The sequence below is a fragment of the Pteropus vampyrus genome, unplaced genomic scaffold (genome assembly GCF_000151845.1).
Source record: "Pteropus vampyrus isolate Shadow unplaced genomic scaffold, Pvam_2.0 Scaffold303, whole genome shotgun sequence".
Lineage (NCBI taxonomy): Eukaryota > Metazoa > Chordata > Mammalia > Chiroptera > Pteropodidae > Pteropus > Pteropus vampyrus.
The window spans coordinates 2,586,532-2,600,055 of record NW_011889084.1 but is presented as its reverse complement, the minus strand read 5'-3'; the positions used below and the strand labels follow the sequence as shown (position 1 = coordinate 2,600,055).

Here is a 13,524-nt window from a genome sequence, read left to right as displayed (position 1 = left end):
ACACCAAAACACAACTGTACTCTCTGCCACAATTGTAGTGGGCAGGCTGGCATCCTCAAAGAGGTAGTCCCCCCATACATGCTTTCATTGTCTACCTGAGCTGGTGAGACATCACCTTACCCAGGAAGTCCTAGAGACCTCCATAGACCAGCAGAAGTGGCCATACCCTAGGGCCTGTTCCCTATCCCCCACAGATTGCCCTGGACTCATAAAAGCAAAACAAACTGGACAGTTTTTTGCTGAGAAAATTCCAATCCCAGCTCTCTACTCCAGGATGCCAGGGGAAGCCAAGGTCATCTGAGTCCCAGGGACCCCCAGCCTGGTTTCACAAAGCAGCAGACAAGATAGGCAGGAAGAGGAGTGAACCAAGGCTAGCATCTAAAAGGGAGGCCGGAAGGCGGGCCCAAGGGCAGCCACAAGCTTTCTGGGGATGAGAGGGTGAGTGTTCTGAAAGGCTGGCCTAGGGTTAGACTGCCAGCCAGGGCTGCTAATCACTGCTGCTCCATCTAAGTGACACCGCATAAAGCTGCTGTTCAAATCACCTCCGGGGACCAGCACAACATTTATGGTGGAAGCCGACCAGACTGTCTGGGACCCCCAACTCCCATACAAATGGGTCAATGTGAAGGTAAGTGCCACTTGCATTCATCCAGACCCTGCTGGCTATATTAAGGGACAGAGCCTGATCTGCAGATAGCCTGGATTCTACCTGGATCCAGAAGGGCTAAACTCCATCCACCTCTGAATCACAGAAATGGCCCATAAGGTTCTGAGATGTACCCACTACCCCGAAGTCAGGGTTAGGATGCTCACCCCACCCCAGAGCCAAGGCGAGCAGGCCAAATGAGCGATGTCCCACCCTCCGGAAACAAGGTCTGACCCCAAAGTGTTCAAGCTCCTGCAGCCCCTCTCCCTTCCCTGACAGAAGGCAGAGCACCCTGGAGACCCTGAATGAGAAGGGGCAAAAAGGTGGAAGTCCAGGCCCTCCAGGAGAGGCAGCCAGGAGGCAGGACATCCCTGAGTCCTGGAGTCCCATCTCCACCTAATGGGCCCACATAGTCTGGGCTTCAAGCAAGCAGGAGGAGGGGCTGAAAGTAGGGGCGGGGGCTGCTTTCCTCAACAAACTGGGCTGCCTTGGCTCCATTCCTGGAGCCTGACCTACACCCCACAAATGCCAGCATCAGATGCCTCTGAGGTTGGAGAAGCTCCAAGTTGACTGGCAGATGGCACAGAGTGGGGTGTCTGGGGGCCAAGCCAAATCAGCTCAGTCCCAGTCAACACCCCAGCATGACCTACAGCTCACCCAGTGCTGCAGCATACTACTCGCCTGCTCTGCATCCAGGTCTGGCCAGGCCCCATCTTGTCCCCTGTGACTGCCCCATGGTGGGCAGTTCATGTCCAGGGCTTTGGGCATTAAAACCAGCACAGGCTCCCAAACCCACTGCTCAGCAGCCCCAGCCCTGTAGCCCCTCAAAGGGCAGCCTGTACTTCCTGGAAGAGCCCAAAGGTGCCTGCTGGGAGAGCAGATTTGAGGGGCCACACCTTGGAGACACTAACCAGGGAGGCCTCACCACAATTCCAGACCCTCATTGGCTGGCTGGCCCTTTCAGACCCAGCCTGGCCACCCAGAAAAACCAGCCAGCACCTCCTCCTGGGCTCCTTCAGGGGCTGCAGGTACCCACCCCCACAGACAAGGCCCAGGCCTTGGCAACCTGCCTCCTCTTCTAAGGCCTCCTCCAATATCACGGAGCCATCACAATCTCCCTGACCCCACCCGAACCCCTATCCACCTGGCTGGGCCACGTCTGCCCTTCGCACAAAGCTCCTGGCTGGCTCATCATGCCTCCAGAGGCCATCAGGCCACAGAGGATGAAGGCAGAGGGAATATTCTGCCTCGGTGTGCATACGCTCTTAAAGTGAAAGCAGCTCCACATTACCAACAGGTGGCCCTCAGTACTGGGAGGAGAGGGAGAGGCTCAGGACACTGGCAAGAGCCACGGGATGCCTGTGGCAGGCTGCCAAATGCCCTGCTCACAGGAGCCCTGCCCCACCCCCTCCATCAAATCTGGGCCAAAGACCTCCTGAGGTCTGGAGGCTCATGGCCCTCAGCCCCCATGGCCTCAGCAGGCTGGCACTGGGGGCTGAGAGGGGGGAAGGCCAGGAGCCTTCAGTTTTATTTTCTCATGTTTCTCCTGAACACATTCTGCTGACCCCCAAAATGGCAAAAGCCAAGATGCTCAAATGTTAAAGCTCAACAGCTGATAACACACTTAATAACAAAAATGAGTAATATTTAGAAATTTGATTAAATTCAAAGTGAATAAATTATGCTTTTAGATTTAATATACAATGTGTTTAAATTCTTATGCATGTCATATTTAGAAATTTGATTAAATTCATAAGTGAATAAATTATGCTTTTAGATTTACTATACAATGTGTTTAAATTTTTATGCATGTCAAATTATATTAGTTTAGAGCATTAAGAAAGCAGAGGGGGCTGTCAGCCCAACTGGTTATGTTCCCACCCTCTTCTGGCCATGGTTGGATCACTGGCCACCCCCTCCCCACCTAAGGTGTGCTGCCCTTTGTGCCAAGGACAGACGTGGCCCAGCCAAGTGGAAGAGAGGTTTGGGTGGGGTCAGGTGATGGCTCAGTGACATTGGAGAAGGCCTTCAGGCCTGCATTGATGGTTGGCACAGGGTGTGTGAGGCTCTAACATGTTGCTACAGCCTCCTCACACACCTCCAAGTGCTGCAGGCCTGAACCACAAAGGCCACCCCATCCCCAATGCTGACCTTTCTGTTCCACTTACCACTCCATGCCTGGCCTCTGCAAATGTGACAGTAATGCAGAGAATTTAATTTGCTTTAAATGTCTGCCCACCCCTGCTGTCAAATCTAAGGACCCTGACCCAGACTGATTCTGCCTGCCAGCACTCACCGCCAAGAACATGTTGCCTCAACGGAGGGGACTCAGGGAGCACGCTACTTCTCCTAGGCCTGTATTGTCGCCAACTCCTCTGACACCCCTTAGCCCAGGGTGAGGTGTTAGGGGCACACTTGATATCCCTGGACAGGACTAGAGGGATTGGAGGAGGAAAAGGAGGTCACCATCCACTGGCTGGGAACATCAAGTGGAGCAGAGAACAATGATTTGCAAAGGGTGTCTGCAGCACCATTCATTCACCCTTGGTCACCAAGCATGTCCCTATTGCTGACATCTAATCTGCCTCCAAGTCGCATTGGTTCCTTTCTCCAAAATGGCACCTTGGATCTATTCTCTTCTCTTCCTTTGCTGCACCTACTTGTTCAGACGTCTGAGGCTGAGTGCACCTTCTTTCCTCCCATGAATAGTCATGGAGCAAAGACCACTTGCCAGGCATGGAAGGGAGGGGAGGGATGCGGGGGGGAGGTTAGGCGATGACGTAGTTGGCACAGAAGTGAACAAAATCCAAAAGCCTGGCCCTCTCAGCTCCGGGTTTTACTCCAACAGTCTCCTGCCTGGGCCGGGGCCTCTCACCCCTCCTTCTGCCCTTGCCAGGAGGTTCTGACAGTGCCTCCCCGCCTCAACGAACACCGGCCACAGAATGAAGTCTCGGCCCGTATCTTGAACATCCTCCATGTTCGGGCACCGCTGAACTTGACCTTCATAGCCCCGGCCTGCGATCCGCCGCACTGGCCTCTCTTCGCTTCTTCCAACGAGCCTACGCGTCTTTGCATCTGCTGTTTCCTCTGCCGGAGTGCCCTTCCACTCAGTTCTCAGCTGCAGTGTCATCTCCTCAGAGAGACGCCTCCCTTTCTGCACCTTGTCGTCTACCCTGCCTTTTGCTCCCTGTTCGTTCTAGCCGCACCACCCCGTCTTGTCCACCCGGCCAAGTTCCGCCAGAGCAGAAGCCGCGTCTGCACCGCCACCCCCCACACCACGCGTAGTTTTAAACTGCACGAAGCCTGCCCCGAACCGGCCTGCTGGACCGCCTCCACTCTGAGGAACCCCACCGTTGGCTGCCAGAAACCGCAACGCCTTCGCAACCCTCCTCTGCCACCGCGGGGCAGCCCAAGGACGGAAACGACCTTGCCGGAGCGGTGGCCAGGCCCGTCGGGAGCCCAGAGCGCACGCGCACGGAGAGGGGCGGGGCCTCGTTAACAACCTCGGCGCTCGCCGGTGAGCTGCCCATGAGGAGCGGTCCTCTCGACTCCAGCAAACAGCCAATTTGCTGGCTCCATGAGGCGCGCAGGAAGACCTGAGCAGTCCCAAATACCCCTCCAGAGAAGGAAATACAGTAAGCTTCCCCGATGAGGCTCACCACGAAAGGCTTTGGCCTTTTAACACTCTGCGCGCTCGTTCCTATTGGCTGAAGCGCTTACGTCATTGCTGCGCGCCGAACGGCGGCGTCTTCCCGCTTCCTAACTCTGACGACAGTGCGGCGCCGGCTTCAGCGGCTGAGGAGAGCGGGAGGAGGTCTCGGCGGCGGGAAGATGTAAGTGCTGGAATCCAACCCCATCCAAGCTTCGGGGGTCTCCCGCCAGGCTTGGCGGGGTGCATCGTGATGTAGGCGCGCTTGCCGGCCCGCGGTGGGGACGGCGGCCTGGCGGTGCAGCGCGGGGGTCTCAAAAGAGTGGCCCCGAACGGGCATAGTGGGAGGTGCCGAGGCTGCGGCCCGGAAGTGGTCGGGACCGCGGCGGGCGGAAGGGCGCTCTTGTTTCGTCCGCTCTGCGGAGTACCCTGCTAGGCCCGCGGGACTCGGAGCTGCCGAGAGTGGGGCTTCTGCCCTCAGGGTTCTCTCGCCGGGCTGGAGACCGAGGCCCGCAACGCTGGGCCCTGCCCTGGAAGCGCTCGCAGCCCGGCGCCTGGACTGGGGAGTTGTGAGTGAACGCGGACCGGGGTGGCGAGGTCGCGTGCGGGGCCCGTGCTGGTGGGTGCGGAGTTGCATTGTGGGATACCCTGAAAGACTGGCTGATTCTCCCTTCGAGGCCATTAATTCAAACATTTACTCCACGAACGTTTACCGGGCTCCTGTGTGCCTTTCTCGGTGTCAGTCCTTGAGGATACGGTCCCTGAGACCATGGAGCTCAGTTTGATGGGTTACCCCCAGAAGGGAGGATACGGGACATTTAAAATTCAATATTGGAGAGACGTGGCCTTTTCTCTCTGTTACTTTGCATGAATTGTGCCTAAAATGTACTTTTTTAAATGGGGAAGGTGCTCTGAAGATATGAGCTGAACCGCCACCTGCTCGAGATTTAACTAATTGTTCTTTCCTCTCTTTGGTTGTTGGACGCGCACCTTTCCGGAGGATGGGGGAGGTAATCAAGGTCCTGTGCTGTTACCTGAACTTATGTAAACGAGGAACCTCAACTTTTGCTTTCTAGCATTCGACCACACCCAGCAAAGTGTTCGTTTACTCTGTAGTTCTTAATTTTTAGAGTGTTTAAGAATAACTGGTGGTGCTTATTTTCACAAAGTACACTGGAGCAGATCTTTAGGACTGCGGTGGGGCCCAGGAATCTGCCCTCTAGGTCAATGCTGTTCCATAAGGTAGCCATTGGCCACATATGACAATTGAGCACTTGAAATACTCCTGGCCTAAGTTGAGGTGTTTTAAAGACTCAGTGGGAGGATAGATATTTTATTAATAAAATTTTATATATACTGATTATATGTTGAAAAGATAATATTTGGAGTATAGCGTGTTAAATACATTACTAAAAGTTAACTTTACCATTAACTTCTACTTTTTGTAATATGGCTAATAGAAAATTTTAGGATATGTTTGAAGCTTGCACTCTATTGGACAATACTGCCCTTGTTGATCCTAATGGCCATCCAGGAATCCCTGTTAAGCATTGAGAGAGATGTGACTTTGGAGACTAGGGTTTATGTGAGAAAAGCCTCCAAACATGGAGAAACAGCCCTTCTAACAGCAAACATTTATTGAGCTATAACTAGGTGGCAAGTCTAATGGGTTGATTTAATGAATATCGTTGATAACAGGCATAGGAACTGTCATCATAGTGGTGGTGAGAAATTGAGGCTCAGAAAGATTAAGTGACTTGTCAAAGGTCATACAGCAAAGCTAACCCAGGCTGGCTGACTCCAGACTAAACCACTGAACCACTGAATTATACTTACTGATTGTCCAAGGATGCTAACCTTACCTGGTGTTGCCAATTTGGTATCTATAATACCTTATCATTTTAAGGTAAAATGTCTTAAAGATTTTACAGCCCTGGGAAAGAGGAGCAAGGGTAATACTCTCTGCTCTCTTCCACTCTCATTTGATTGTCCAAAGCTGGTTACTCGTTCTTGAGTCAGAATACTATTCAGCATTTTGGGCACCCCTGCACTCAAAAACAGAATCCCAATTGTTGTGCTGTGTCCAGGTTACTTACAGGTTGAGAAAGGTGGGACAGAAGTGATTAAGACTGACATCCTGAGATCTTTGCTTACAACTCAAGCAAATTGTACAAAACTTCACTGGAATTACTGAGGCAGCAATCTCCCGGAAATAGGGCATATAACGAATTAGTAGTTTGTTCTTGAGTAACATTTACTAATGACCATTTATTGAGCACATGCTGCAGTCCCGGCCCTTTGCTAAACCCTTACGTGTGGTATCACATCCAATTCCAATGTCTACTTTTTTTCCTTGACGTTTTATTTTTCAAAGAATATAAACATACAGAGAAGTCGAATTATACAGTGAGTACCCACATCACCACCACCTAGATTCTAAGTCACATTTCTGCCATATTTGCATTATGTATCTAGCCCCACCCATCAATCTTTTTTTTTTTTTTCCCCTTGAATTTCAAAGTAAATTACAGGCTTTGGTATACTTCCCCTATAATAGTGGTCCCCAACCTTTTTGGCATCAGGAACCGGTGCTCCTATGAGAATCTAATGCCTGATGATTTGAGGTGGTGCTGAGGCAGCGATGCGGTGGGGAATGGCTGCAAATACAGATGAGGCTTCTTTGCTGCTTGCCCTCCACTCACCTCCTGCTGTGTGGCTGGGTTCATAACAAGCCACTCAAGGGTATCAGTCCTTGGCCCAGGGATTGGGGACCTCTGCCCTGTAATGCTTCCATGTGCACATCATTAACCAAAGTTCAATATTTACAACTACTTTTTAACATTGTTTTACTGCTTTTCATCTGTTTACATTTGGGTAGTGAATGTTTTGATGCTAATTCCTTTTAAAATGTTTTTGTTTTTTTTTTTTGCTTCTAGTCATAACGTATATCTAAAATGTCCTACAAGGAAATTACAATAAAACGAGATCTAATCCTATCAGGCGAGCCACACTTATTTAGGTTTTTCTCTGTTCTGCATGTGAATGTGATGTATTTCTAAGGGACTGTAGAGGACTCATAATGAAACTTGAGTGAAAAACCGGTATCATACCATCTGTAAAGTAACAGTGACCGGCACCACCATCGATTCCTTAAGAAAAAGACAAGCTGCGGTGACAGTTCTACCTGTGTTTCCTATGGGGGTGGGATCCTCCTTGAGGAAATGGTGAAGGTCCGCAGCGTGTTCCTGGCCTTGTGGGCGCTCGCTACTTACTGTGTTCCTTGCCGCCATCTTGTGTGCTCAACTTTTGACTGCAAAGTAGATTTGTTGCCTTGCCAATTCGTTCACTCTATAAATCCTTTTATCTTGTTATCAGGCTGCACTTTGGCGTAAATTGCAATCGATTAGGGATCGTTTCTCAGACTCGAGTTAGAAGTGAGAGTTCAGATAAGTGAGGCCGCCATTGCTGCTTTGAACACCTCAGAAGGGGAGAATGGATTTATCAGGAGTGAAAAAGAAGAGCTTGCTAGGAGTCAAAGAAAATAATAAAAAGTCCAGCACTAGGTAATCCTGTCAGATTTTTCTAGTGCTACTTTGGGGGTGCTTGTTGCTAGGGACCCTCAGAAAGGGGAAGATTGGAGAAGTGCCTTGCATTGCACAATGAAAGTGTCCTAAACCACAGATCATTTTGCTCTGTCATGGCCTGGGATCTCTGGCCCCATGGATCCCCTCTTTTGGGTTGTGCTGTTGTTTCAGGGTTTGGTCAAAGGGACGTGCGATCTCACACTCTTCCTCACTACCCAGGGCTCCTTCTCCTACCAAACGCAAAGACCGCTCTGATGAGAAGTCCAAGGATCGTTCTAAAGATAAAGGGGCCACCAAGGAGACAAGCGAGAAGGATCGCGGCAGGGATAAAACTCGAAAGAGGCGCAGCGCTTCAAGCGGTAGCAGCAGCACCAGGTGGGGTAGTAGTATTGAGAGGCCACGTCCCTCCACCCTCCTGAAGAGCATGGAGAGTGCTCTGTCTTCTTATTTATAAAGAAAACACACTATCACATTATTAATTAAGAATCATAATTATGGCAGACTGGTTTGGGGTTTGCTCTGATTATATACAGAAGATGGTTTGGGGGGGGTTTCTTTTCTTCAGATGTTAAGGAATAGGACCTCTTGGGATATATTTTTCTCTCAAGCTCTTTTTATTCACTTAGACTTGGATTACCCTAGCCCAGAACTTATTTTTCTTTCTGTTGAAAACCAGCCTCAGTCAGTCAATCAGTAGTCACCTTCTAAACTGAGTTGGTGACTCCGACTTGCCAGGCTCTTTCTTTACCTCCCAGTAGGCAAGGCTTCCCTGTTAGTAGGGAGCAGCTTGTTCTTTCTTTCCTGTCACCATACAATGTGAATGCTGTCTTCTGTCCTTACCTAGGGCTTTGGCTTCGGGGAATGGGGAGGCTATTAATGTTTTCCCCTCTGGGGAAAGCAGTATGGCTTGGAAATATTGGGACAGCTGTTCCCTTTCGGGAGCTCATGCAGGGTCGTCTATGCTGAAGAAATGCTGCTCCCACCAGCTGTTGTCTCTGACCCCACTCCCTCTCACCCCTCAGATCTCGGTCCAGCTCTACCTCCAGCTCGGGCTCCAGCACCAGCACTGGCTCAAGCAGTGGCTCTAGCTCCTCATCAGCATCAAGCCGCTCAGGGAGTTCCAGCACATCCCGCAGCTCCAGCTCCAGCAGCTCTTCTGGCTCTCCAAGTCCTTCTCGGCGCAGACATGACAACAGGCGGCGTTCCCGCTCCAAGTGAGCTGCCCTCCGGCACCATTTCTCACCCAAGCTTGTGAATTATCTGTGAACTTAAGTTTACAAACTTAAAAAGGGCTATAAAGTTACTGTAATTGTTATAGAAGTTGACCCAAAAGGAGTCTTTCTGTCTTGATAAGATTTCTAATACAGGGATAATGTGCATGAACTGGTAGGAAAAGCTTCCTAAAAACAAAACAAAAAAAAAAACAACTAATACTAGCAGTTAACATCCCCACTAAAAATAACTAACTTTACAGAAATTACTTGTTTCTGGTGTTTTCTATTTTTCAATCAGATCCAAACCACCCAAAAGAGATGAAAAGGAAAGGAAGAGGCGGAGCCCTTCCCCTAAACCCACCAAAGTGCATATTGGGAGGCTCACCAGGAATGTGACCAAGGTGAGGAATCCCGACTATCCAGCGGACCAGAGGCTAGCGTCTTTGGCCGATTTTTAGAATGTAGCCTTTCGGAGGACTAGTATGATGGTACGTGATTCAAGTAGAGCACTAATTAATTCCTTTTAATGGAATATATGTTTGTGTCTAGGAGGTGTACCTCCAGATGCCAAAGTTGTTGTCATTATGTAGTGAATTCTCTGACTCTTACACAAGGTGCTTGAGCATTAGAGTGACCCTTCTTTCCCTCTAGGATCATATCATGGAGATATTCTCCACCTATGGGAAAATTAAAATGATTGACATGCCTGTAGAAAGGATGCATCCTCATCTGTCTAAAGGCTATGCATATGTGGAGTTTGAGAATCCAGATGAAGCTGAGAAGGCACTGAAGCACATGGATGGAGGTGGGTGGCCCTGCCAGCACTCCTCTGCACTCCCTTCTCTGTCCCCTATCCGAGAATAGCTACCCACCACACATAGGAACCTTTAGAACCAATTTCCAACCTGGCTGCATGTCATAATTTCCCTAGAGCTCTTTTATGATTTTAATTCTTATTTAGTGGATGTGTGTTTACCAAAAACATGTTTTATAAAACATTATGCTTGACAAATATTCAGCACATATGACTATATTAGCATTTTAAGAATTTTCTAATCTGTTAAAAGCTTAATGATCAAATGAAGGGGTGTTTCTTGTTTTTTTTTAACAAAGAATATATTGTGAATATAATGAAGCATTTGGCTTTTATTTGGAAATGTTTTCTTTAATCCTCTCTGAGAGTTGTTTTCTGTTTTGTGAACATTTCAGCATTTTTAGGATTACTTTGCCAAATTCACATTTTTACCCATTTCTCAAAAGTTCGTATCTTAACTATTTATGATGACATTTGTAGCCATTTTTTAATTGGGAAGAATAGTTGTAACAATATTTAGACAGTTCTGAATAGTTTCAGGTGGCCAGTTTTCATTTTTTCTACAAGTCAGCATTTTAAGGAACGTGGAATTTGTCTCTGCCCCAGCTTGGTGCTGCTGTTAGGCAGCCGAGGCAGAGAGCCAGGACTGCCCACAACACTGTGGGCTGCCAGGCCAAGTGGAGAGGGGAATCTGAGTACCCAGAACCTTCATGCCCTCGGAGGCCCTATTATATAGTTAATAAATAGCTTAACAGTTTTTTCTGAATAATTGCCCTTGAGCCTTGATAGAGTTTTGATACTAGGAAAATTTCCTTACTCTTTAGCTAACTCTATTTCAATCTATTTAAACTCCTCTGAAGTGATTTAGGGAGTTCAGGATAAACTCTAAATGCATCAGCTCTTGGCTTTGTGAATTACACCTTTGTTTCAGAGACTATCGATTGTGTATTTAGAGTCTGACCACTTGCTAAAAATTTCAGACTGGACACAGAGTATGTGTGATTATAAGCATTTTCTATTTCCTTAAGACTCTGGTGGCCTTTATTGTACTATGCACCATCAAATGGAACAGCTCCATGTTGTTTCCTAAAGGAAAGTGGAAGGCTTGGCCTTTACTGGCAGCTGGCCAGAATGTGGATTTGTCTGTTGTTTTATAATCAGTGCCATGGAATCTCTAACCAGGCTGGCTTTGGCAGTGAGCCGGGAGTCACCTTAAGCCTTTTGAGTCTGTTCTGAACACAGGTCTTCATGCCTGTGTTATCTCCTTTATACTTTTGAAGTTTCTTTGAAGGTAGGACCCGAGAAGATAAAAGAGCCCTCCACCCTTTGGGGCACATGGGCTGTGCGTGGTCCTCTGAGCAGTTCCTGGACTGAGGTCAGGAACTGGCCTAGGCCACCCCCTAGGATGCTTCCCTGGGATTCTAGGTCTGCACCTTGGTTTCATTTGGTCTTTCACTGGAGAACTTTGCCAAACTCTTAAGACAGACTTGACGTCTCTTGAACCTCGTTTCATTTTGTCCCCCCAACACTAAATCATCATCTTCCTGAGCCCCACTTCTTAGGAGATCATAGCTCATCCGAAACTGGGTACTGATCACCAGCCCCACTCCCCAGCTCTCCATCTGATCCAGCGCCTAGATCTGGAGATTTTGTGCTCCAGTTATCCCTTGAGTTCTTAGGTTTCACCTAATCTCAATCCTTGTAAAACCCCCTAACAGGTCTCCTGTCTCATCTTGCCTACCCCTGTCCCACCGTTCTTAAGAAGGAAGCTCAAGTGTTAATACCATGTTCTGGCTCAAGGCTGGGGCACAACCCTTCCTTCCCCTCACTTAATGGATTCCAGCACGTTCTTTGGGTCTCAACTTGGATGTCACTTTCTCTGGGAGGCTGTCCCAATGCATCAAGGTTGAGTCCCTTGGGACTTTAAGTTCTGTGCCCCCTTCCAGTTTTCTTGATGAAACTTCAATAATGGTAATTATGTGGGTGTTTCTGAGATGAGCTGAGTTTGTCCTTGTTCCTGGGGCTCCTGTCTTATCTTCCAGTGTATCCCTACATCTGATATGTGGCCTACCCTAGGGTAGGTGCCTATTACATATTTTGTAACTTGATCCTTTTTTCAATAGGGCAAATTGATGGCCAGGAAATCACTGCCACTGCTGTGCTGGCCCCCTGGCCTAGGCCACCCCCTAGGCGATTCAGCCCTCCCAGGAGAATGCTGCCACCACCACCCATGTGGCGCCGGTCACCCCCACGGATGAGGAGAAGGTGAGTTAATTTGGGGTCTCACAGAGGGCTGATGGCAGCTGGTTTAGGTTTTATTTTCAACACAATACAATGACAATGACTTTGGGACCTATTCACCCCCCTATGCACACAATCCCCTTCCCCGCCATGATGGGAATGGGAAGGTAGCATTGGCACGGGCGGCCTTTAAAACTCATTATGTTCATTCAAGCTGGGCAAAGGAAGAGAAGGGCTACTGCTGGAGTGAGGGACATGCAGAAGGGGCAGCCCTGCAGGTTGTACCAGTACTCCAGAACATCCATTTCCTTCCCAAGGGCTTTGTGTCAGTGCCATCCAAAGGGAGCTGTGCTGACTGTGTTAAACCATGAAACTGTACAGAAGTGTTTCTGAAAGAAGATGGCTTTACCCTTGCAGTTCAAGATGCAGAGCTGCTCCTATGTTGTTTAATTCAGTGTCTGATGTGTTTTTTCCTCTTCCCACAGGTCACGTTCTCCGAGGCGCAGGTCCCCTGTGCGCCGGCGGTCCCGATCTCCAGGCCGCCGCCGCCACAGGAGCCGCTCTAGCTCCAATTCCTCTCGATAAGCAGGCCACCGAAACTCTGCCCCCTGTAACTTATATCCCATCCAACTCAGTTCTGTCCCTTTTCTAACTGAAGGAGGGTCAGTAGGAAAGAAATGCTCACTCAGGGGCAGACTTGAAGGCAGCATTGAGACATTTCCTCTGAAGGCCAAATTTAGCTGCAGAAGTGTTTTTGGTTTGGGGTTGTGCATATGAAGATGCCCTCCAGTTTCCTGGCTAGAAAGCTCCCATGTTTCCAGTCAGTTCGGTGATAAAGCCAGCAGGGGTGAGCAGGGTTCCAGGTGGCAGTGCAGCCCCAGCCTGGGAGCACAGTTTGCCATTCCATGGATGACCTGGGGCCAGTCTAATGGCCTGTGGGATCCTTCAGGAAAGGGTGTGTTTTCATGCAGCTGCTAGTCTGTTACCCTGGCCCTGCTTCCCTGCTTGAATCCTTCTAATCTCTAGGGTCAAACACCTCATGTTAGTCACCATAAATGGTTGTTTTTACATGTACTCATACACTCACACCCGACTCTTCTCTCTGATGTTGGTGAGCAAGTTGGGAACTAGCTCTGTAGGGTCTTCACGGACCACCACCACCACCCCCGTTGTGGCTGTTATTCATGGTGGGTGGTCTTTCAGCAACATGTACATTGCTTTTTTGGCTTTTTATTGTACAGTCAGTACTATAAATTTTCTGTTTTGAGTTTTTTTTGGTAACTAGCATTTTAGATAATGTTGCGTTTGTACTTTGTTGTGTAGAGTGAAAGGATTGTCTTGAATAAACCTAGGATTCGAATGAAGATTGAATATGG

At 48.9% G+C, this 13,524-nt stretch overlaps 1 protein-coding gene across 9 annotated transcripts; it reads left to right on the top strand.

Annotated features, from left to right (window-relative positions):
• The first annotated feature begins 4,165 nt into the window (after positions 1–4,165).
• Positions 4,166–13,516, top strand: RNPS1 (RNA binding protein with serine rich domain 1). 9 transcript variants are annotated; one of them, XM_011376946.2, is made up of 9 exons: positions 4,527–4,864; positions 5,296–5,314; positions 7,671–7,858; positions 8,099–8,254; positions 8,902–9,093; positions 9,392–9,494; positions 9,745–9,898; positions 12,031–12,172; positions 12,634–13,516. In XM_011376946.2, the coding sequence occupies exons 3-9, from the start codon at positions 7,788–7,790 to the stop codon at positions 12,731–12,733; spliced, it is 918 nt and encodes a 305-aa protein (XP_011375248.1). In that variant the 5' UTR covers positions 4,527–4,864; positions 5,296–5,314; positions 7,671–7,787; the 3' UTR covers positions 12,734–13,516. The 9 variants fall into 9 exon arrangements, with proteins under 9 accessions (XP_023377212.1, XP_011375249.1, XP_011375244.1 ...); XM_023521444.1 differs by lacking the exons at positions 4,527–4,864; positions 5,296–5,314 and adding an exon at positions 4,166–4,479 and having other exon boundaries at positions 8,051–8,254; XM_011376942.2 differs by lacking the exons at positions 4,527–4,864; positions 5,296–5,314 and adding an exon at positions 4,177–4,479.
• Positions 13,517–13,524: the final 8 nt, after the last annotated feature.